The sequence below is a fragment of the Castor canadensis genome, chromosome 11, assembly GCF_047511655.1.
Source record: "Castor canadensis chromosome 11, mCasCan1.hap1v2, whole genome shotgun sequence".
NCBI lineage: Eukaryota > Metazoa > Chordata > Mammalia > Rodentia > Castoridae > Castor > Castor canadensis.
Window position 1 is genome coordinate 26,969,225 of NC_133396.1, and position 24,284 is coordinate 26,993,508.

The following is a 24,284-nucleotide window of genomic DNA, read 5'->3' on the forward strand; positions in this document are numbered from 1 at the left end:
ACTCAACACCCCAAGATACAGAACATTTTCTGTAATTCTAGCTACTTGGGAGGCTGAGCTTGGGAGGATCTCAGTTTGAGGACACCCTGGGCAAATAGTTTGTGAGACCTCCAGCTCCAAAATAACCAGAGCAAAATGGACTAGAGTTGTGGCTCAAGCAGTAGAGCACTTGCTTTGCAGGCTCAAAATTTTGAGTTCAAACCCCAGTCCATTACATGATAGAAAAATAAATACCTATGTACCTGAGTAGAATTTAAACTCAGAATTTAGTGGAGTGTCTCAAGTGGTATCACATTTGCCTAATAAACACCAGGCCCTAGAGTTCAAACCCCAGTACTACCAAAAAACAAACAAACAAAACAAAAAAATCTATACTTATTTCAGAAAATATAAATAGAGGAACTAAAACATTAGACTGGGTATGGTGGTACACAGCTATAATCTCAGCTATGTGGGAGGCATAGGTAAGAGAATCTCAGTCCAAGACCAGCATGGGCAAAAAATGAGACAGCCCATCTGAAAAAATAAGGGAAAAAAAAAAAAGGTATTGGGGGCATGGCTCAAATAGCAGAGCACTTGCCTAGCAAGCTTAAGGCACTGAGTTCAAACCCCAATACTGCCAATAAAATTAGCAGTGTAAAACATTACAGATCAAACTGAAGTCCTTTTTATGTCCTTCCTGTTACACCTTTTTTTTTTTTTTTGGTGCTGAGGATTGAACACAGAGCCTCTTTGCATGTTAGAGCACTCCACTACTGAGCTACTCCCTAGCCTAAAGTTTTATGCTTTTAATATGTCCCTCAGTCTATAAGGGATGTATTGTATCACTGGGTTTGCAAAGTTTACAGTTGTTGCACTTGTTGGGGTTACAGTTTTGCCAGGTGAGTAGTTAGTGCTCTTAGTATTTTTTTTTTCAGTCATCCAGGATACATACTATGCTTTTATGCATCTTACGTCCCTTCTGTTTGCAGGGCAGTGCGTTGTACGATTCTATTGATAACAGTAGAATTCCTGTGTTGAAGAGTGGACGTGCGTGGCTTTACTAGACGTGGCTCAGGAGGAGCTAGGCTACTGTGACCACCAGCAGCAACCAAGTTTTGCCATTTTCCAAATTACTCACTCAGTATTGCCAAACTTTGAAGCACTTGCTGGGCTACTCTGGAGGGGTGAAAGAGCATCTCATGCTGGTTTTCACATTTTTGTGACTACCAGTCAGGTTGGGCAACTTTTGAAATGTTCATTATTCATGTTTTCTGTGACTGTTCTGTTCATGTTTGTTCATTTATTGCATTAGGTTATTGTCCTTATTAATTTGGTAAAATTGTGGGGTATTTATTTATCTTGGTGGTACTGAGTTTGACTAAGGGCTTCTTGATTGCTAGGCAGGTGCTCTACTATTTGAACCATGCCCCAGCTCTTTTTGCTTTAGTTATTTTTTGAATAGGGTCTATCTCTTTTTTTAAATTTTGGTGGATCTCAGGTTTGAACTTGGCTTTTTGCTCACAAAGCAGGTGCTCTACCAGTTGAGCCATACCTCTAATTCATTTTGCTCTGGTTATTTTGGAGATAGGGTCTCTCAAACTATTTCTCTGGGTGGCCTTGGACCACAATCCTCCTGATACCAGCCTCCCAAGAAGCTAGGATTACAGGTGAGCCACAGGCACCCAGCTGGTGTTTTTTTTTTTTTTTTTTTTTTTTAAGTATAAAGTGAAATTCATAAACCTATGCAGTTGCTTGTATTTTGGTTTTTTCTTTCTTTTCTTTTCTTTTTTTTTTTTGATGATACTGATGTTTGAACTCCCCTGAGTTCATGCTTGCTAGGCAGGCACTGTAGTGCTTCAGCAATGCTCCCAGCCCTTCTTTAGTCTTTATTGGTGTATGTTTTTCTCAGAACTTGGAGACCAATGAGGGATAAGAACAGAGGTCAGTGTTCGTCCATGACTTGGAACCAAACAGGATATTGCTTTCGATTTTACTTCAAAAGCCTTGCTGATGCTGATGGCTGACGTGACATCTTTCCTAGGGAGGAAATAGTTGGGCTCAGCTTGGTTGAGCTGCTATCACAGGGTCCAGCACAGTCCTGCCCAGCCTTCCCTTTCAGTGGTTTCTAAAAGGATTAGGAGGCTTTATCCAGGGGCTGAGGCAGTCAAACCTCCTGCAGAGGCAGGATCTGCCTGCTCAAGTTCCAAGAAACTTCACCCAGCAGGTAATAATGCACAGAAAGAAAAACAAAAAACTTCTCCTCTTGGACCTGTTTGCTAAGGCATTAACCATTGTCCCTGTCTTGAGTGGTTCCTTTAGGGACAGCTCTGTTTGTGGTCTGCACCTGACCCTATAAGAAAGGTATAATCCTTCAATTCTCTGCCTTTAATTGCTATCCCTGGCATGTCACAGAATGCCACAGCTGTCCCATCTGGAGTTCCCTGAGCTGGCCAGCTCACAGGAGGCTCTCTGGTTAGAGTCACCAGGATGGTCTGCAGGCAGGGCATGAAGGTATTGTGGTTTATGCAGAAGTGAGCTGGGACCATCAGAACAGAGGAGTAAATTAAGAAGACGAATCAACTGCCACAAATAAACTTTGTAAAGAGTCCAGGTGTGTTTGAGGGCAGCCCAGGAAGCTCTATTGGGGCAGCTGCTGAGAGGACCCTCCCAGAGAGAAGTTCCAGGGACCTATGGCCTTTGGAGGGCTCCATCTTCAGGCCCCCAAGGGAGGTTGTGAAAAGTGTAGTCCACTCAGAAAGGGGTATGGATTTGCCACCCATCAGTCATGAAACCTTTAGAAAACAAACCTCTTGTTTTTTCATCCATAAAAAGAAGTGCTTTGAAGCCAGATGTGGTGGTGCATACCTGTAATTCCTGCTACTCTGGAGGCTGAGGCAGGAGGATTGAAAGTTTGAGGCCAGCCTGGGCAACTTAACAAGACCCTGTCCCCAAATAAAATTTTGAAGGAAAGCTATGGATGTAGCTCAGTGGTTTGCCTAGTATGTGAGGCCTTCGATTCAATTCCCAGTATTCTGGGTGGGGGCTGGGGAGGAGGAAAGGTGGTCTGAGACTGATAGGAGAATTGCCACATAGGAGACATATGTGATATGTGAAAGTCCCCTGTTAAGCCATGACTTTACCAAGGTTCTTTTTTTGTTTTGTTTTGAAACCGGCTAGGACTGGCTTCAGACTCGTGATCTTCCTGCCTCAGCCTCTCAAGTGCTGGGATTATATGCATGCACCACCTCACCTGGCCCAATATTATTATTATTTTTGATGGGACTGCGGTTTGAACTCAGGGCTTCGTGCTTGCAAAGCAGGTACTCTCTATCACTTCAGCCACACCTCCAGTTCATTTTGTTTTGGTTATTTTGGAGATGGGGTCTTGGGAACTATTTTCCCGGCCTGGTCTCAAACTGCAGTACTCCTGATCTGAGTCCCCAAATAGCTAGGATTACAGGTGTGAGCCACTGGCATTGGGCTCCAATATTAATTTTCTATTAATCTTGGCAGTCCTGGGTTTGGGTCCCAGCTTGGCCACTTACCAGCTGTGTGGCTTTGGGTGAGGAAAGGCATTTCTTTGAGTCTCATTCTCTCATCTCTAAAATGGGTATCTATTTAGGACAAGGAGAGGTTATGTCGATCATAGATCACTCATGTGGAGTATTTAGAAAAGAGGAGTTGGTATGAGAACATACCAAGAAATGTCAGCTCATGTTACTCTGAAATGTGTTTTTTTTTTTCTTGGTGGTATTGGAGTTTGAACTCAGGGCTTCATGCTTGCTAGTCAGGCACTCTACCACTTGAGCCATTCCACCAGTCCTAAAATGTGCTTTTTAATGTAAAATATTATTAGATACTTTCCATGTCACTAAACAGACAATGTATTCATTTTTAATGGCATAGTTCCATTGTATAGAAGCTCTGTACTCTAGTTATCTAATCCCATACTCATAGGAATAAAGTTTTTTCCCAGTTGTTTGCTAAAGCAGCAATTAATGTCCATATTCATACATTTTCCCAAAAGTAGTATTGCTGGATCAAGGGACATGCATGTTAAAATATTAATAGATATTACAAATTCAGAGGGGAATCAGATTTGTGAGTTCTGAAGCTTCTACAATTTGGGGTACCCTTTTCAAAAGAGAAGAATATCAAACTAAAAAGCCAAGTGTGATGATGCATGCCTGTAATCCCAGCACTCAGGAACTCTGGAGGCTGAGGAGGGAGGATTGCAAGTTTGAGGCCAACCACCTGGGTTACATAGTAAGACCTCTGTGTCAAAAAAAAAAAAGCAAAGCCATAAATATTAAATTTAGTGGAAGTTTAATATCCATTTAGAGTAAAAAAAGAATATGATAGAGTTCTGGGCACCTTGAAGCTTTTTTTGATGCAAGGTCTTGCTGTGTAGCTCAGATTGTCCTAGAACTTGCAATCATCCTGCCCCAGCCACCTGAGTGCTGGGATTACAGATATGCACCACCATCCCCTAGGCAACACTGAGTGCAGCATTGCAATTCAGTACTCCAGCTTGCTTTGGGATGAGCCCCCTTCCTGAGTACATGCAACCAGCAAGCCAGGACAAACTCTTATTGATCTGGTCTTGCTGGCAAGGTACTGCCTGGGAGTACTCTGTCAGGGAATTTTGAAATGAAACATAGACTCCTCTAGAAAGACAGCAATCTTGTTTGGGCCAAGGATTACTGATTTGTTATTTTTTTTTCTTCTTTAGTAACTTCTCATTTAATTCAGTATCAGACAGGTTGAATTATTTTCAATGCACATATGTGGTTTTGGGGATAGCAGCTTTTGGGGCACAGTGGCATAATAATCCAGATAAATGATTGCAAAGCTTGAGCTTGAAATATCAGCTGCTAAACAGTCCAAGATGTAATCTCTCCTCTGGTCTTGCACACACACACACACACACACACACACACACACACTTTTTACTCTCATTTTAAAATAAGTTGCAGACATAATATCAGTATTTTTCACCTTTGCATATCTTTTGGGGGAACAAATGCCTCATGGTTGTGTTGCTTTGATTTGTAACATGAACAAATTTTCCTAACCTTACTGGCCATTTGCAGCTGGTTTGGTCATTATTGTGTTCTATAGGTCACTGTCACTTGGTCTGTTTTAGTGGACAGCTCTCTGTTATCAGAAGATAAGGTTGGTTGAATCAACCTTTTTTGCAGCACCTTGGACATGTTTAACTTCTGTATCTTGATTTTTTCTACTTGTTAAACAAGGATAAAAGCACTTGCCTCCCACAGATCATTGCCCTGATTTGCCTAGAAAGCAGGACCCATTGTAGAGGAGGTGTTCTGTGTTCAGTTCTTTCTGTGTCCACATACCTTTCAGGCTTACCCATCCCAGCCTCCCACCTCTGTACTGCTAATCTTTTTCATAAAGCAGAATCATTATGTTCTTAACTTGCCATTAAAGGCCTGTACAGATATTCTTGGCAATTGCACTGTGAAACAGTCAGTCATGGGAGGATTCTACTTTCCTGCCAGAGGAATATTCAGATCCTGGTTTGCCGGGCATCCAGTATGCCATATTCTAAATAAGCAATGTGTCACCAGCTGCTCTGTGCTCCTGATCCTGGAGACCAGGCATCCCTGTCTAAGATGAACTGGAAACAAATAGTCCCAGTAGCAGAGCTTAACAGAGAGCACTCAAACTACTTTCTCCTTTATGGAACTTGGGAAAGCAAAATCCTACTATGTTAAAAAATGGGGTCGCTTCTTTTCTAGAGTAATTTACAAAATAGAAATCACAAACAGATGTGTTTTCTTGGCTTGCTCTGCATTGCTTAATAATGTATGTACATATTTTGCACAGAACTAATATGTGCTGCTTTTGTTTTTTGAAAGAATGGTGAATAGATATGACAATCTCTTGTTAAATTTAGCTTCTTAATTATGACTGCATCAACACAAGCTTAAGCCCTTAATCTATAGTATTGAAGTATACTATAGAGTCAGAAAAGTACACATAATTTAAGTACTTGATTAGTAATGTTTTTAAAAAACAGCACCAAAAATCCAATTCAGGGCCTCATGCATGCTAGGCAAGCATTCTACCCTGGCCCTTTATTATTTTGTTTTGAGACAGGGTTTCACTAACTTGCCCAGGCTACGTTGGGCCTGGTGATGCACAACAAGAGTTTTTTGTTTTGCTTTTGTTTTTAACTATGCTAACTATTGTCACTTCTTAAATTAAAAAAAACTGTTTTTATTTTATTGTTTTGGTTGTTTGTTTTGAAATAGGGTCTTGCTATGTAGCCCAAGCTGGCCTAGAATTTATCATCCTCCTGCCTTAGTCTTCCAAGAGGTGGGATTATAGGTGTGTGCCACCATGTTCAACAAAATTTTTGAAAAGCTGAACAAGTCATGTAACCAGCACTCACATCAAGAGACTGAGTATTATCAGACAACAGGAGCTCCCTCCCAACCTCTTGGTCACTGATCCTAGCAACTGGCCATTCTCCTGGCTTCTCGCAGTTGGCTTTGCCTGTCTTGTACGTATAGACAGGAGCACACAGAGCACCTTTTCCTACCTGTCATCTGCCATTTATTTTTATGAAGTTTGTTCTAATTGTTGGGTGTAGTCACAGTTCCTTTGCTCTCCTTACTGTACAAACTTACGAATAATAAATTACCATTTACTCATCTATTCTACTGTTGATGGGTATCTGATAGTGTCCAATTGAAGATGGTACAAATATCCCAATAGCTGTCCTTTGGTGAGCGTGTGTGTGGTTTCTGTTGGGAGTAGAATTATGTATGTTAGTTTTAAAGTGCACATTCAGTGTTGTTAGCATATTTGTGGAGATGTGTGACCTTCACTATAGCCAAATTTAGAACAGTTGCATCAGCTCACAGAGCCACACCCTTTAGTTATCACCACTCCATCCCCCTCCATCCCTATCTCCACTCCCTTAGCAACCACTTAATCTACTCTAACTATAGATATTTGTGTATTCTGGGCATTTCATATAAATGAATTAAACTGTTTTATATGGTCAAAACAAGGAGAGACAAGGCTTCATGAATCATACAGCTTATACAAAGAAAAAAGATTTGTTTCTTTTTTTTCCCTAAATACTTAAAGAAGGGAAGAATAAAGAAACAAATGTCACAGGATATAAGGAAACCCACTCACTAGAAGAGGTACCTTAACCACATAGCTAGTGCGTTCCAAGTTTCTTAGAGTTCAGCTATTAGTCTGGTTGTTCATTTAGGATGGAAGCAGGCCTCTGTGGAAAGTGTATAGGATAGATATCTTGACCAGCTTAGAGATCCTTGAAGACACTTAGGTCCTTTTATGGTAAAGGGTGGTGTTGGCCAACTGGGCATAGGTGGGTGTGGCCCTGTTTCAGCTTAACCTGTTGGTTTTCAGAGACAATTGCAACCCTGCTATGGCTTAAGGTCTCAACACGACTGTCAAACTCAGATTTATCTATAGTTAGAGGCCAGTGGTTGTTCAATAACTTACAAAAGAGGTCTGTTAAGGAGATACAATATTCCTAAGAGAGGGAAATAGATGCATGTTTGCAGCAAAAATATGTCACCTACATAGCAAACTATGGAAATATTTGACAAACACTTTTTTTTTTTTGTGGTTCTGGGAATTGAACCCAGGTCCTCATGAATGCTATGCATTCTACCACTGAGCCATGTCCCTGGCCCTATGTAAGTATTTGGGATCATGTCAAAACTATATTGCACGAGATGTGGTCTTTTTGTCATTGGCTTCTTCCACTTAGCATAAATGTTTTCAAGGTTCATCCGTATTGCAGAGTATATCAATACTTCATTCCTTTTTATTTGTTTGCTTGTTGTTTTTATTTATTTATTTTTTTTTAGTTTTTTCATGGTGCTGGGGACGGAACCCAGTGCTAGGCAAGTGCTCTACCACTGAGCTATACTCCCAGTTCAGTTCTTCATTCCATCCCACTGTAGGGATGGACGTACAGCATTTTGTTTACTGGACACTTGAACTTTTTTTCACCTTTTGACTATTGTGAATGGCACTGCTATAAATAATCATGTGCAAGTTTTTCTGTTGTCAAGGGCAAATCTTAACTATCTTAATTAGCTTTATTTTTAGCTCTAGAATTGAACAACACTACATTCTACATGGGAATACGATAGGCTGAACAGAGGGGTGATTTCAAAGACAGAGAAGGGCTATAAAAAAGCAAAGACAAAGAACAGAGTAGACTGGTCATTTTAAAGTTAACTTTCCTTGTAAGGCCGATACAGAGAGAAATATAGAAAAATACCTGATTGGTTAATATCAAGGTGCTTCAAGTTACCTTTTTGTGTGTGTGTGTGAGAATTAAGGCAGAGCACACTGATACTGGCCTGTTTGGGAAATTACCTCATTTTTCCTGGCTTCTTCAAAGTCAGATAAACAGCTTAGTTTCATTTGATAATGTGGAGCTTTAGCTTGGAGGACTCCCTTTCTGACATGTTAGAGCCCAGGGTAGAAGCTTAGCTCAAAACAATGTAATTTTTATTTAACAGTTTGAACACTTGTCTTCAGTTTTAGGGGGTATACGCCTAGGAGTAGACTCGCAGGTCATACGGTGGTTCTTATCTATTTTGGCTGTACTGAGGTTTGAACTCAGGACTTCTTGCTTGCAAAGAAGTCACTTTACTGCTGGAGCCACAGCTCCAGTCCCACATGGTAGTTGTATGTTTAGCTTTTTGAAGAGCTACACTCTGTTTCCCACAGTGGCAAGGCCATTTTACATTCCCACCAGCGATGCACAAAGGTTTCAAAATCTCCAAATGCTCACAACACTTACTCTTTTTTTGTTGTTGTTTTTTGTGTTTTGCCATCTTAATGGGCATGAAATGATACCTCATATGGTTTTGATTTCCATTTCATATGTTAATTGGCCATTCGTGTATTTTCTTTGGAAAGATGTCTATTCAAGTCCTTTGCCTATTTTTTTTTTTTTAATTGTACTGCTGGGCACCGAACTCAGTGCTTCCCACATGCTAGGGAATGGGAATAAAACAGTGAACACATTAATTGTCGACACTGAAAGTCAAGAGAATATTTAAAAAAAAACAGAAAACTTCCTTGTTCCTGATTTCTCTTATGAAATCAGATCTGGGCGTGAATTCCCATGGGTCTATGCTTGTCTCTTGTCTTCTTGCAGCTCCTACCTGGCTTCTGTCCCACCTGGCCACCCAAGGCCTTGGGCTCTGCAGTGTCCAATTTAAGTAACTGATAGCTCCAAGACAAATTTATCTTAATTTTTTTAGCTGAAACCATTTAGGTCTTCTGGCTCTTCTCCAAGTCCTTAAGATTCCTCCTCCACATTTAAACACACACAAACTTTTCCTAAAACCTCCCCAAATCTCTGCAGGAACGGAAGAAGTAAAGAAGTAGCCTCCCTTTTTGGCCCAGGTGTTTGGTGTGTGGGCGGAGGAGAATCAGTGTGTTTGTGCTTGGGCTTTGGGTTTACTAAGTGCACTCAAACCACACTTCCTCTTTTGTTTTTTTTTGCACTACTGGGGTTTGAACTGAGGGCATCATGCTTGCTAGACAGGTGCTCTACCACTTGGGCCACACCCCCAGCCCTTGGGCTTTTGAAGTGACTAAATGACAGGGGTGATTTCTGTGTTTATGAGCAAATTATATTGATATGAGTTTCTAGAACGGTTTTACCTCCTTGGAGGAGCTGCCAGTTTCCCCCACAATGCTGCCCTACCCTAGTTGATTTTAGTAGAAAGTATAGAAAGAGTAAAATTGAGATTAGATACTGTCTGATGGTCAGCCAGGGGAGAAATCCAAAGAGCAAAGAAGAGAAATTGCCTGTCCCCTCCTATCCTGCGTGCAGTGGGCAGGGCAAGCCTGACTTTAACAGTTCAGGCCCTTGCACTGGATTCCCTGCTTCAGGCTGCAGACACTCCCTGCAGACACTTGACCAACCTCTTTTCGTTTCAGCTTCTTTACATTAAGAATGAGAATTTGTAATTCATATATATACATATATATGTGTAATTTTTTTTTGACATTACTAGGGTTTGAACTCAGAGCCTCACGCTTGCTAGGCAGCCTTCCGATTGAGCCAATCCACCAGCGCTATATTTGTGATGGGTTTTTCAAGATAGGGTCTTGTGCACTATTTGCCTGGGCTGGCTTTGAACCATGATCTTCCTGATCTCTGCCTCCTGAGTAGCTAGGATTATAGGCATGAGCCACCAGTGCCTGACTCACTTTTTAAAATATTAAATTCATGAGTATCAAGGAAGCCCCCTTACTAAGGGTGACATAAAAAAGGTGGGAAATTCTCTTTTGGGGATGGCTGGTATGGGACATCCTGTTAGTGAGACACACACTCCTTCTCTCTTGTTCTGTGTGGCCTGAGATTACCATGTGGTCCAAATGCTACCATTGTTTTCCTGTTTGCAACATCATCTGAGAGTGGGAGCCCAAGCTCAGGTGCCATTTGGAATGTATGAGTTCTCTTCTTCATCTGCGGTCACCCAGCCTCTTGCTAGCACCCAACACCTGGCTGTGGAGATGTCAAATAACAGGAGCTGTCTAGCCCCTCTTTTAGGACTGCCATCTGTCTTCTAAACCCCTTACTTATTTTGTCTTTGAACTTCAGGCTCCAAGGAGGGAAACTGCCCCACTGAGGAGCCAAGAAACCTAAGGGCTTAGATTCCAGCTCTGGGTCCAAGCCTGAGCCTCACTGCTTAGGAAGGACTCAGTGACTTCCTCATCTCGGAGGCAGGGGATGGGGAGCAGGTGCAGCCACACTTGGCGAGATCTGTCTCTCTGTGTAGCCTCCAGAGAGGCTTTCCCAGGCCTCTCTCTGGAAGTGCGGGAAGGACCCAGAGTGTGTTCCAAGTTTGGGCATCCTTGGGGAGTTAAGCTTGGGGTTAGGCTTGAGGTTAGGAAGGGGTGTGGTGAGGTGTTCTAGGTTAGCAAGAAGATCCAGGAAAAAAAAAATTAGTCCTCATTGTAAGCAGCTTGACTATCAGCTGGTTGTGCCAGGGAGGCCCAACCTGGCACAGTTCAGCTCACGGCCCCTCTCTCCACAGTTCTGGAGAGACGGAGTACACCACCCCCCTGCCTGTCGGAGGCCTCAGCTATGTTCAGGGACACACCAGCATTCATCTTATCCACAAGACTGTGGGTGGGTGTCTGGATGCCACTGCACAAAGGGTCCCTGATCGAGAGGCTGTGGTCATCCTCCATGAAAACATCAGGCTGACCTATGCACAGCTCAAGGAGGAGGTGGGTCCTGACTTTGAACTCTCAAAGTGGGAAGTCTCCGGGCTGCCATGGCTGGGTAGAGTTGGAAAGTGGAGGTAGTGGCTAGGGTTTCCTGAGGACCGCCCCCCCCAAGGGATGGCAGCAGAAGTGGACAGGGCTGAGGGAGGTGTCCTACATTCTTTTGCCCTGGTAGCTCCCAGACCATTTGTTAGCTATGTGTACTCCCCAGCACCACTGTAGGTTCACTGAGGCCTGGAAATCCTCCTGCTTTCTGATGTGAATCCACAGGCCAAGGGGATGGTAGGAGTCACGGACCCCTTCCTGCTTGCCCCCATCTTGCCCTTTGTTCTCCATCTGTTTGCACCAGGTGGACAAAGCTGCTTCTGGACTCCTGAGTATTGGCCTCCAAAAGGGTGACCGGCTGGGGATGTGGGGACCCAATTCCTATGCGTGGTTACTCATGCAGTTGGCCACTGCCCAGGCGGGCATCATACTGGTGAGGAGGGGTTTGCCTGCCACAGGGGGTGTAGAGGGTATCATTAAGGGGAGTCCCTTGGCTCCAGAACCAAAGTAATTCCTGGCTTCAGACTTGGTAGTGGTTTCTCCTAAGGCCCACTAAGAAGCCCTGGCAGAGCAGGGTGCAACCTTGTGCCTTCTGAGAGCAGAGGGGCAGTGGGAGGGTGGTGCAACTGCCCAGGACACTGACACACGAGTGAGGACTGTTCCCTCAGGTGTCTGTGAACCCCGCCTATCAGGCCATGGAACTGGAGTATGTCCTCAAAAAGGTAGGGCCCACTCTTGGGGGAGGAGGCCTGCTGATGGATCAGGGGGCTTTTGGTTGTTACTGAGGTGGTCAGAATGCCCCTCAGACTGTGTGGTTGGAAGGGGGTCTCAACTCCGCGGAGAGAGTAGTGGGTCATTCACAAGGCCAGTGTGGGGGACGAGAGTGAAGCATGTATGTCAGGTGGTAGTGTGCATGTGTGCAGATGTGCTGCATCTCAGTATGCTGTGTGTGTCTGTCTTGTGGCTAGTATATTTGTGTACATTTGTCTTGGAGTGGAATGCATTGGAGGTGTGAGTGTGTGTGTGTATGAGAGAGAGAGAAAGAAAAAGAGAGAGAGAGAGAGAGAGAGAGCTGTAGGTAATGTGTCAGGGTAGGCATGCAAGTGAATGAGAGAGAGAATAACCAATTACTGAGGACTCCCCCAGAGCCCCAGTCTGGGTCTTCCTGCTGACCACAGGTAGAGGGGCTCCCCTTCCACAGGTGGGCTGCAAAGCCCTCGTGTTTCCCAAGCAATTCAAGAGCCAGCAATACTACAACATCCTGAAGCAGATCTGTCCAGAACTGGAAAAAGCCCAGCCAGGGGCCTTGAAGAGTGAGAGGTAGGTGTGTCCTGGGTTTGGAGAGCACCATGTAGCATTCCCCTCACTTCCTCACTCCCTACCAAACCTCAGGGATGGGACTGGTGTCTCCCTGGGCCCTCCCTCCACCCCTGCTTCTCACCATCCTCTCTTTCTCCCAGGCTCCCAGATCTGACCACAGTCATCTCAGTGGATGCCCCTTTGCCGGGGACCCTGCTACTGGATGATGTGGTGGCAGCTGGTAGCACAGAGCAGCACCTGGCCCAGCTCCGGTACACCCAGCAGTTCCTGTCCTGCCATGATCCCATCAACATCCAGTTCACCTCGGTAGGGAGGAGGTCTCCAGGTCCTGAGCCCAACTGACACATGTCCCCTGCCCCTATGACCTTGTCCAAGGATGGGGAGACAGCAGAGGAAGTCAGGAAAGTAGGCATCCTCTCTTGACACTGGCCTCCAGCTGTCCTCTCTTCTTTGGAAAATTGACAACTGATGCCTTTGTCACACACACCCTTCCTGGCCCTATTGCTTCCAGTGCAGTGCAGATTCACTGAGCCACCAAGGCTCAGAGTATCAGAGCTAGTAGACCCTGCCCCTAGCCAATGGGGAATCAGAGGCTCAGACAGGTAATTTGCCCATGCCTGAGGACAGAGAGAGACCTTCTCTCTGAAATTTTGGTGCAGGGCATCGTAGAACTTTTGTGCATATGCAGGTATGCACAAACTTCAGTCCCCTAACTCCCAGTCTTGTGCTTTTCTGGACAGTGGCTGAGGGTGGGAAGGAGATGGGGAGAAGGAGGCCAAGCTGTCAACCTGCTTGTCTTCTCAGGGGACAACAGGCAGCCCCAAGGGAGCCACTCTCTCCCACTACAACATTGTGAACAACTCCAACCTGATAGGCCAGCGCCTGAAAATGCCTGTGAAGGTGAGGCTGGGCTGGGCCCAGGCAAGGTTTACAGGCTGCTGGGAGCGGAAGGTGGGGCGGGCATGGGGCGACTTGTTGGGCTCCCCCTGCTGACTGGAGGAACTGACTCCATGATAGACCTGGAGCCTCCTGTCTCCATCTCTAGACACCAGAGGAGTTGCGGTTTGTCCTGCCTTGCCCCCTGTACCACTGCCTGGGCTCCGTGGGGGGCACAATGGTGTGTGTGCTGCACGGTGCCACGCTTCTCCTGTCCTCTCCGAGCTTCAATGGCAAGAAGGCGCTGGAGGCCATCAGCAGAGAGAAGTGGGCATTGGTGGACAGGCCACCATGGGCTGATGAGATCCTCCTAGTCCTCACTTCTGGGCCCTGTCCCCTTCCAACATGTCTTTTCCCTCCAACCAGGAGACCTGGGTCAGGGTTTTGGGGGACCAGTTCCTGCCTTGAGCTCCTGCCTGTTCCCCACAGCTTTGGCCTTGGCCCATGCCATGGATTCATAGTGGGGTAGGGGAGAAATGGGAGTTCCCTTCCACTTCCAAGCCTAATTTTGAGACTCCCCTTTACACAGAGGCTCCTTCCTGTACGGCACTCCCACGATGTTCGTGGATGTACTGAACCAGCCAGACTTCTCCAGTTATGACTTCTCGTCCATATGTGGAGGTGGGGTGGGGCCAAGGACAGGCAGGCATGGGGAGGGGGCTGCTTCCCTTCAGGACTGGCCTGGGTGAGCCAGTTTTTTATGTAGGGGACAGGAAGGGCAGTGTAGAAATGTGGGCAAGAGGGAGGCAAATCCTTAGCATCTCTGGACACCAGATCAAGGCTAGCTGTCAGGTGTAGGAATAGGGACAGGGTCAGAGGAGAGAAGGGAATGCTCTTCCTTCCAGTGAGTGGTAGGTGAAGGGGGTCCACTGGGCCTGGAGAAGGGGGAAGCTGTGTCACCCTCTCTTTCTGATTCAGGTGTGATCGCTGGGTCCCCTGCACCCCCAGAGTTGATCCGAGCCATCATCACCAAGATGAACATGAGGGAGCTGGTGGTGAGTAGTAACCAGAGCCAGGGTGTGGATTGAGTACCCTAGAGTAAGTAAGGACTGAGAAGCCAGGTCAGATGTCCAAAGGAGACACGCAGGGCCAGCCTTTTCTCAAGAAAGCAGAGGTGGGACAAGACAGTCTGACCTTGTCAGCACCTGATGGGACATCGGAGATAGGTGACAGGGGAGTAAATATACACATAAATTTATATTTATAGAAATCTGAGGCAGAAATGCAGCATGAGAGTGAGCGAAGCACCTGTGTCCCATTAGCATGTCCTGGCAGGTGGAGGCAGCAGAGTTAGAGTATGGACTTAGGGCCTTTCTGGAAGCAAGGGGTCAGGCAAGGGTCTGATGTTTGTTTCCAAATGGCAGGGAAAGGGGAGCAGAGAAAGACTGATTCTGGGAGGGTGGCCATCCCGATGGTCACCCCACTTCTGGTTCTGACTTGGGGATGTTGACAATAGCTTTTCTTGGAGGAGCCGCACAGGGGCCAGGCATGATGGGTTGGGAGGGGCTCTGTGTCCTTCCCTGAACCCTATCAGCTGGAGTTGGGCTGGTAGTGGAGTGCCCAAGGTCCCCTGCCAGGACATGTCTAGGTGTGGGCAGCTCTGTGCATACAGCAGAGGCTGTGGGGAGAAGGTATGGGGGGCAGTGGGAAGGTCAGTAGTCTCTCCGGCAGAAGACAGAGGCCAGTCACCAGGACTGGCTGGGTCAGGACCTGTGGTGAGGCAAGGATCCGTGTCAGGACTCCCAAAAACCTGGCCAGCGTTGGAGGGAACAGTAGGAGACCTAGGCTGGGCCCTTGGGTGAGGGAATCCCTATCCTCCCCTCCTCTCCCTGCAAAATGAAGGATGTGCCTGCCCTTCCAGAGGCAGGGCTATCACGGGAGATAACAGCCCCTTGCTGGAATCTCCAAAGAGGGCAAAGGATAACCTGCTTGCCCAGCCCCCACCTGTTTAATGGCGACCGGCTTTCTTGGACCTCTTGGTGGGAAACTTGCAGCTGCGGAAGGCATCTGTGTCACGGATGTGCTGACCCCTGAACTTGGAGGGTGAGGCGCAGGTGGCGTCTGGGCGAGAAGCCTTGGCTTCCAGCCATCTGGAGAGACAGAGAGTTGCCTGGGTTTGGGGAAGATAAATGAGAGCACTTGGGGCGAGGGAGAATGAGCTATGGGGCCAGGATGGACTTGACCTCAAAGGATACTCTGGAGCCGTCATCTGAAATTTACAAATGGAGGAAACTGAGGCTCCCAGGGTCTCATGCCTATTGGGTAACACATCTAGGATATATGCCCAGGATGTCTTAGTGCAAGACCACCAAATGAAGGTGGATCTAGGGGAGTAAGGGGCTATTCTTACCGCCGAAGGCCCCGGAGGTGGCAGGTACACTTCCAAGGGTTGTTGGTGAGGGTGAGGGTCTCCAGATTATCAAAGGGGAAGTTGGAAGGCAATTGGTTCAGGCGATTGTTCTCCAGATGGACATGTTTCAGCGTTGTCACACCCAGAAAGGCACCGTCTGAGAACTGGGGAGACAAGGTGGACAGGAATGAGCACCCCAGCCTCAACGTCCAGCCTCTCCCAGTTCTCTATTGCCTCAGGAGGGCAGGTCCTTCCTTGGATGTGAGCACCAACACCTTGAGGAGTTGTAGTTTTCAAAGCAGAGTGCTTTTTGAGATAGGAGGTGTTGTTTCCAATATGCAGATGGAAAAGTAGAAAAACTTCGGTCCTTTGGCCAGGATAATACGAGCGAGTAAACAGTAGCTGCAGGACCACACCCTGCTCCCCTCCCCTGACACCACACTCTCCGCACAAACAGTTAGCCTAGGGAGGCAGCCAGAGTTTGGCTCCAGAAGTCCAGGTTGGCACACGGTGAACCTGGTCAGTGTTTGGTGGGGTGGGCAGTGAGTCCAGGCTCCCCACAGCTCTAGGGTCTCAGGACTTCCCTCAGCTATGTCCTCACTGCTCCCTCATTGCCTGCCAGATGCTTTTTGGGGAGCCACCTTGGTGGAGACTCTGGCCAGGTTGGACAACTCCAGAGGAAATATTTTATTGGTGCTCACATCTTGGCCCAGGCACCATGGTTCCTGTCTGGGCTCGCTGGCCCCAAATCAGTCCCTGATATGCTGTCCTGTTGCCCACCAAAAAAACCACTCTGGCACTGAGGGGCCAGGGAGTGGTCCACCTTCATTTGTGACAGGGCCTAGACTGAAGAAGATAGGCTGGACAGATTCCTTTTACCCAGACAAAGGTTGGCCGCTGCACAGGTAAGATTCTGCCCTTGTTTTCATGTCTGTGCCCTGCAGCCTAGTTTGGGTTTTGTGTCGTTCTGTAGTAACCAGACGGTTCTTTACCTTGTCCTGGTCCCCACCTAAACCTCCTGGCTGAAGCCCCTGTCCCAGGGCAATTTTCCAATCCTAAGAAAGGTATTCTGCTTCCATCTAATATAGCCCTACTTGGCCTGGCTGGGCTTCCCAGGGGAAGAAGGACTGAGTGAGAAGGCAGGCAGGAGATGGATCTGGTGACTGGGGTGGGCAGAAGGCAGCCAGTAGTCTGGGGGACTGTGAGGGACAGCCAGTCTACTCTGTGGGGAGGATCCAAGGGTCTTGTACCCAAGGGTTACCAAGGGTGTTCTCGCCTTTGCTCCTTCACAGAGCCCGTAGACACCATTCCTGCAGCCTGAGGGAGCCTTTGGTCCCCATGCCTTGACTTGGCCTACTCAGGTGACACGGACTGAGAATGCAGTGGATTGTGTGTGTAGGGACCAGTTGGGGGGACAGGGCATCCATCAGGGCCTCTGTAGGGTATAGAGGAGGTCTTCCTCAGGCATTTTCTCCCCCTCACTCCCCAGCCTCCCATTCTACCTTAGTACTTTAAGCAATCCCCACCAGGAACAGGGTCTCTTTGTGGGCCTGATTCACTCAGCTTCTCTGGAAGGCTCCTCAGTAGACAAACCTCCCTTTATAAGATGGTAGATTTACTGGAGACTGGGAAACACAGCAGAGGAGGGGCTGAAGGCCCAACAGGAAGAGGCGGCTGCTGTTCACAGTGGGGATTTGGGAGCACTGGAGATGACTCCTAAGAGGCCATTTGTAGGACCAGGTCAGCCCCTACTCCTCTTATAAGTAGGAATCCTGGGAGGGCAGTACTTAAGACAAGCTGCTGGACAGGGATTAGGGTGGGGATGTGACAGATGAGGGAGAGGGGTGACAGAGCCTTGGAGATGGCCAGGAGGACAGGAGATCTGGGGGAATGGGATTGTACCCAGTTGCAGTCCTAGCTCCCAGGCCTCCAGGAAGGGAAGGAGCCAGGGCTGAGTACTGCAGCCAGGCACTCACCTTCTCCAGGTTGGTGTTGTCCAGCCAGAGGGTCTCCAGATACCTGCCAAAGGACTGGAAGGCATTATCCGGGATGCTCTTCAGTGGGTTATGGGATAGCTTCAGCTCTTCTACCACCCTCAGCTTGCTCAGGGCCGCTGAGGGGTAGCTGGCCAGCTGGTTCCTGTCCAGGTGAAACTTGGCGAGGTTCTCCACATCGTCCAGGACACCGGGCTGCAGAGAACTGAGTGAGTTTTCTGACAGATAGAGCCAGCGCAGGTCCTTAGCACCCTGGAAAGCGCCTGCGCGCAGCTCCCGGATTTTGTTGTTGTTGAGCTGCAAGATGAAGAGGTTGACCAGAGGGGAGAGCAGCCCCCGAGGCAGCTCCGTCACCTTGTTGTGGTCCAGGTAGAGGTATGTGAGTTCAGTAAGGTCGTCGAAGGCACCAGCGCGCAGCACGCGGATGTCGTTGTGGGACAGGTACAGGTAGATGAGCTGCTTGAGGCCGCGGAAGGCACCAGCCGCCACCTCTCGGATCTGGCAATGCTGCAGGTGCAGTGACACTAGGTTGGGCATGGCCCGGAACGAGTTGGCAGCCAGCACGGGGAAGTTGTTGCGCTGAAGGTTGAGCAGCTTGGTCTTCTCTGACACCTTGGGGATCTTCTGCAGTCCCACCTTGTCACAGATGACGTGCTGCAGGTCACCGTGGCAGTGGCAGTTCTGGGGGCAGGCGGCCAGCGCCTGCAGGAGTCCAGCGAAGAGGCCGATGCTGAAGACAAGCATCGCGCGGGTCATGGCTGGGACGCCTGGAACCAAGGCTGGGGGGCAGCGGCGGCGGGCTATGGGGAACTGCAAGTCCTCGGAGCTCGGGTCTCCCGCCCTATTTATAGGGCAGCCTCGACCGCAGCCTTCGGCCAGAGCCAGCTACTACGTAGAGCATCCAGGCCACTGAACTTAACTCCCTCGCGTCCAGAGATGCGCCCCTGCTCTCGGCTGCTGGGGGGTGGGGCGGGGTGGGGCGCAGGGACCCTTTCCACAGTTGGCGGCCATGCAAGGGGGTCCTGGCCCGGATCCTGGAACCCCGATCCCTTCTTCCTGCTCTCAGATGCGGTGCTGCTCTCTGCTTACCTCCTTTCCCTAGTTTTTTTGGGGGGAGGGGTGGGAGGGAGGGGGGTAATGGGTGTGTCTAAAGCCCTGAGTTTACACCGGAGAGAGGGAGGCGTTCCCTGCACTTATTTGTTTGCTTAAGTTTGAGTCTCCATGCCCCCCCATACACCTTCGGCAGGGTGCCCTGGACCCAGGGAGGGAGGAAGCGGGGCCCGACGGCCGGAAGCGTCTCACCGCGGTTCACCAGTCCGCGGCGCTTTAATGGGGCTCTTGTGCGGCGCCAGCCGAGCGTGAGAGCCGCTCTGGCGTCGGGCTCCCTGTTCAGGCTAGACACTCCAGACCCGACCCAAAGGAGATGGGAGCGCCTTCTCCACCCTTGGGCTCCCGCCTGACCCTCTCCTAACCCTGAGCTTGCGATTCTGCCCCCTGCACCCCCGTCCCTCTTTTCCAGGGATGAAGTGTAAGCAGGAAAGTGGGAACTAGGGGGGAGTGACCCGCGAGACTGGCAAGCACACCTGGAGACCACAGGCCACTGAACAAGCACAGTGGCACCAGCCCCTCATCCCTAACCTTCCCCGCCCCCGTGGTCAGAACTAACCCCTGAGGGGTCTCAGGGTGGCAGCCGAGTGGCGCCAAGGTCTACTTGGCAGAGGCCACACCTGGGCAGTGGCCCCAGGATGGTGAGGACGGGTGAGGGGGGCCAGGTCCTGGAAACAAGGGACCAGCCTTGGCGAGCTCAGACTGCCAGACGCTAGGTTGTGGGCAGCTCCGCCCCACCGTGCCGGCCTCTGTGTACCCACTTGCCAGCCACTGTGTCTGGAGTCCTGTGGATAAGGGAGGGTGAGCAGGCAGGTCACAGCTCTGGCCCCAAGGTGAGCTAGGGGCTGCTTGGCAGGGGGTATTGTCCATTTTGGAAAAAGAGAGGAACTAGACCCCAAGGGTACCAGAGCTATACCAGCTGGCACAGGGGGAGTTGGAAGAGCGCTGACAAAGGTCTGATAGAGTACTGGGTGGCTAGCCCTTCTCCCCTCACCCAGTACCCAATTGTAAGGGCTTGGTCTCCAGGGCCTGTTCTTCTTCCAAGCTCCTTTTACCTCTTTCCTCTAGAATGGGGTGGGGTGGGGGAATGTCAAACTTGGCTTACAACATTCCCTGATGGTATTTAGGCTGGCTTCTGGTTTTTCTGTTGTTCAGGGTGTTCCAACCACTGAAAGTAGTGGTGGTGGGTGCCACATGAGTTTTAAATCCATGCTTTGACTGTATTTCTATTTTGATGAAAATAAATTTACAGGAAACTCTCCAGAGCTTGGGGGCGGGGCACTCACCCCAAGGTCAGGAACTTGTCCTTGGTTTTGAGGGAGGTTGTGTCTGCACCACTTCCAGTTGGGCCAAGGCAGGCTGGCTTTCTCATCAAATTTATGGGGCCCTGGGCTTGGAAGGGAGGAAGGGAGGATGTTGTGGCCTGAAATCAGGAAGGTGGGGACTAAGGTAGCCCGGGGATGGGGGAAAGCAGTCTGGTCATTTATTGCCTTCTGGGAGCCACATGGATAGACATTTGTCTGCTCTAGGGAAACAGAAAACTGAGAGAGACTTGGCCAGGAAAGAACCACTTCCCTGCTTTGAAATTTGATTTCAGATCTGGGGCCCCAATAGAGATCAGTGCCTCTGCCTTCTGACCCCTGACCCTTGACTCCTACCAATGCTGTCTCTTATTTATTCAGCTGCCCAGGGTAGCTCATTCCATCCCTCAGCCATCACTGACCTCCCTTCAAACACTCTTTCTGGACCTTCTAGGTTGTTTATGGAACCACAGAGAACAGTCCTGTGACTTTCATGAACTTCCCTGAGGACACGATGGAACAGAAGGCGGACAGTGTGGGCAGAGTCATGCCTCACACAGAGGTAAGCCCACCTCTCGCCACTCTGGGATGTTGATTGCTTTCAGTTAGAGATTCAGGCAGCTCACTCAAGATGCCCAGGAACCCTGGCAGTGGAGTTTGCTAGGCCTGGCTGGGGCTCTGTCTGTGGGCTGAAGCATGAAAGGGGAAGAGCTGGGACAGTGGCCCTGAGCAGCAGCCAGCTAAACCTCTCCGCAGCCTCCCTTCCTGTCTGAGGTGTGTTTATGCCAAGCCCACTGTCTGTTTCAAGGCAGCCAAAGAGAAGCCAGAGCACAGAGATTTTTCCTACACAGCTCTTTCTTCTCCATAGACCCCCCCTGACTCTTGCTTTGACAGAGTTCTTCTGACAAGTTGTAAACCCTTAGCTTTCCAAGCAGCCTGTCATTTTGGAGTCCCTTGCACCTCAAAGATTGGTCCACAGCACATTTCAATCTCAAATTCCTAGCTGTGATGCTTTTCCTACTCCAGCCCTGGAGCTTCACACCAGCCAGCTCTGAGTTTCCCTGCCCCTAGGGGATACTGCTAGGGTGCCCACACAGTTGCTTCCTGGACTGAGTGTGCAGGGACATAAGCCCCCTCCCATGTGTCCCTACCGCCCTCTTTGGGAAGTGACCCGGTAGACAAGGCAAGTATACTTTTCCCCATATCCCAGGTGCAGAAATTAAGGCACACAGAGACCCAGTGTCCCTTGCACGTTGTTGGGGCTCCTTTCACTTCTAGGCTTTCAGATGCTGCCTGTCCTGTTCACATGGCACTGCCATGCCACCCCCTCTGGCTTCTTTATTTGCTGCTTCATGGGAAGTGAGAGGAGACTGCCTTCTCATTGTGTGGTTTATAATTAGGCAGCTGGCCTGGCCCTCCTCAGGCCTCCTCCGCAGCAGCTTCCTGCCCACCCCTTGTCCTCAGCACCTCGTCAGGGCCTCAGCTGTTCTTTCTTGCCCCGCTCAGGTCTCTGACTGGGGCTGGGTCTACTTCAGTCTTATCTCCCTTTCCCTTAAGTGGAATGGGCAGAGCCTGGGGGCTTCATTATTGGAAACAGGGAGGGCAAAGCTCCATCCATTCCTAAGGGATGCCCGTCCCGAATCAAAAGGCGCTAACCGAAAGTTGATCTGTCTCAGGCCCGGATCGTGAACGTGAAGACTGGAGAGCTGGCAAAACTGAACACGCCAGGGGAGCTGTGTATCCGAGGATACTGCGTCATGCATGGCTACTGGGACGAGCCTCAGAAGACCTTTGAGGCCGTTGGGCAGGACAAGTGGTATCGGACAGGGTGAGAAGTCAGGACAGACAGCCTGTCTGGCTACTGAGAGAGGCTGGGGATCCTGTGGCTGAACAGGGAACATTAAACTAGCACAAAGAGGACATAGATGTCAAGAAGTCCCCTTCCATCCTAGAAACTTAATGTGTACATTGTGTACAGTTTCCAAATGTGTACCTAGATGGAGAAGAAACACTAGGACAGGGCCATACACCTGCACCCCCAAAATCTGAGCCAGGATTCAGCCACTCATGTATGAGTTCAGCACATTCTTTTTTTTTTCTTTTTTGGTGGGATTGGGGTTTGAACTCAGGGCTTTGTACTTGCAAAGCAGGCACTCTATCACTTGAACTACATCTTTCGTCCATTTTGCTCTGGTTATTTTGGAGATGAGGTCTCACGACTTATTTTTCCTGGCTGGCCTTGAACTGTGATCCTGTGGATCTCAGCCTCCCAAGTAGCTAGGATTACAGGTGTGTGCCTGGTTGAGGTCAGCCCATTCTTATGAACTTCCTCTGTGTCGTGTTGCTCTCCACCTGATGGTCCATGGAAAGCAAGATGAGACAGACCCTGCTTTTATGTCCTATGTGTCTGGGAGAGGTAGGCAGATAATTTCAGACATCAAAAAATTAAATGGGGTTATGGGAGAAAAAGTGGCCATGTGTGATGGGATGGGGAGGGAGCTTTTCACAGACTGGGTAGTCAGAAAAGGCCTCTGGAAACATTTGAGCTGAGACCTAGAAAAGAAGTGAGCCATGAAAAGCATAGACATTGATATGAAGAGATAAAATGTGATTAGGTATTGTTTGTTTTATTTACTTTTTTTCTTTACCTCGCAGCCTAAACTGTAAGCTCCAGGGAATATATCTTGTTCCTGTTGTGTCTCCGAGTGTCTGGAGCAGTGGGGGTACACATATACGTAGTAGGGTTTGGTTTGGTGGTACCCTGAGTTTGAACTCAGGGCCATGCACTTGCTAGGCAGGTGTTTTATCACTTGAGCCAAGCCCCTGCCCTTCAATAAACATTTGATGAACTAATGAACAAGTGAGCTAATGAGCCAGTGGAATAAGGCAGAGGTGAGAGGCCATTCCTGGGCTTGGTTTTCTTTATAGAGACATCGCCTCAATGGACGAGCAGGGTTTCTGCAAGATTGTGGGCCGCTCCAAAGACATGATTATCCGGGGGGGTGAGAACATCTACCCCGCAGAGCTGGAGGACTTCTTTCACACCCACCCACAAGTGCAGGAAGTACAGGTAAGACTCCCAGCCCAGGCGAGCCCAGGTGAGCTCTTAGGAACAGGTAACATGCAGAAAGAGGATGGTGCCTGATGTTTGTCTCTGACCCTGGAAGGTGGTAGGAGTGAAAGACCAGCGGCTGGGTGAGGAAATTTGTGCCTGCATCCGACTGAAGAGTGGTGAGACCACCACAGAGGAGCAGATCAAAGCTTTCTGCAAAGGGAAGGTGGGAGCCCCAGCCACCCATATTGGTGGTGCTTGCTTGCTCACTTACCTCTCCCTGCCAACGAACCAGGGGGGTGGAGGTGCTCTGCCCTGATGAACCTGACTTAAGCCCTCTCGTCCCTCTCTGCAACGCCATGATCTTTCCCAGCCTCACACTTTACCCCTCTGGTCTGCAGATCTCCCATTTCAAGATTCCCCGCTACATCGTGTTTGTGGAAGGCTACCCTCTCACCATCTCAGGAAAGGTGTGTAAGGTGGAGGAGCCTTGGGGAGGGGCAGGACAGCTTCGGGGCTACTAGCCCAAATGCAGAAGGCCTATCCCTCCCTCAGCAGTGAACAGGAGAGGCTAGCAGTAGGGGGAACCAACCAGTTACTTCATTCAGGTTTGCCCCAGACTTTCTTGGATTTAGCACTAAACGCCTGAGGAAACCCCTCCCCCCCAGCCCCCTGCCCTGCTCCAGTCCCAGGTAGACCTCAATGGGTGGTCACCTAAGTGGGCAGAGGCCCCACCCTGACTTTCCTTTGCCTTTCCTCTAGGTTCAGAAATTTAAACTCCGAGAGCAAATGGAACAGCATCTAAAACTATGAATCAAGGGGAGGAGGGGTCCTCCCAGGCCCTCCCCAACCCTCCCCCTGCCCTCTGTCCTCTTTGTGATTTGGCATAAAGAGTTCTCTGTTCGGCTGGTCTCTAGCTGGTATGA

At 48.9% G+C, this 24,284-nt stretch overlaps 2 protein-coding genes across 2 annotated transcripts in view; one reads left to right on the forward strand and one right to left on the reverse strand.

The window, feature by feature from the left end:
- Acsf2 (acyl-CoA synthetase family member 2) overlaps positions 1-24,270 on the forward strand; it is a 27,826-nt gene extending 3,556 nt beyond the window's left edge. Inside the window, exons 2-16 of the mRNA XM_074046000.1 lie at positions 11,061-11,256; positions 11,603-11,731; positions 11,967-12,020; positions 12,500-12,618; positions 12,759-12,924; positions 13,423-13,518; positions 13,664-13,821; positions 14,084-14,175; positions 14,473-14,549; positions 20,761-20,868; positions 21,983-22,134; positions 23,235-23,376; positions 23,474-23,584; positions 23,760-23,828; positions 24,121-24,270. Of these exons, the coding sequence (XP_073902101.1) occupies positions 11,061-11,256; positions 11,603-11,731; positions 11,967-12,020; positions 12,500-12,618; positions 12,759-12,924; positions 13,423-13,518; positions 13,664-13,821; positions 14,084-14,175; positions 14,473-14,549; positions 20,761-20,868; positions 21,983-22,134; positions 23,235-23,376; positions 23,474-23,584; positions 23,760-23,828; positions 24,121-24,171 (1,720 nt within the window). The 3' untranslated portion in view covers positions 24,172-24,270. The remainder of the gene's footprint in view (positions 1-11,060; positions 11,257-11,602; positions 11,732-11,966; positions 12,021-12,499; positions 12,619-12,758; positions 12,925-13,422; positions 13,519-13,663; positions 13,822-14,083; positions 14,176-14,472; positions 14,550-20,760; positions 20,869-21,982; positions 22,135-23,234; positions 23,377-23,473; positions 23,585-23,759; positions 23,829-24,120) is intronic.
- Chad (chondroadherin) lies at positions 14,760-18,724 on the reverse strand. The gene is made up of 4 exons (XM_074046002.1): positions 17,881-18,724; positions 15,905-16,068; positions 15,499-15,644; positions 14,760-15,264 (listed from the first exon to the last, which is right to left on the reverse strand). Exons 1-3 carry the CDS (start codon positions 18,652-18,654, stop codon positions 15,503-15,505), a joined length of 1,080 nt encoding a protein of 359 aa, XP_073902103.1. The 5' UTR covers positions 18,655-18,724; the 3' UTR covers positions 14,760-15,264; positions 15,499-15,502.
- Positions 24,271-24,284: the final 14 nt, after the last annotated feature.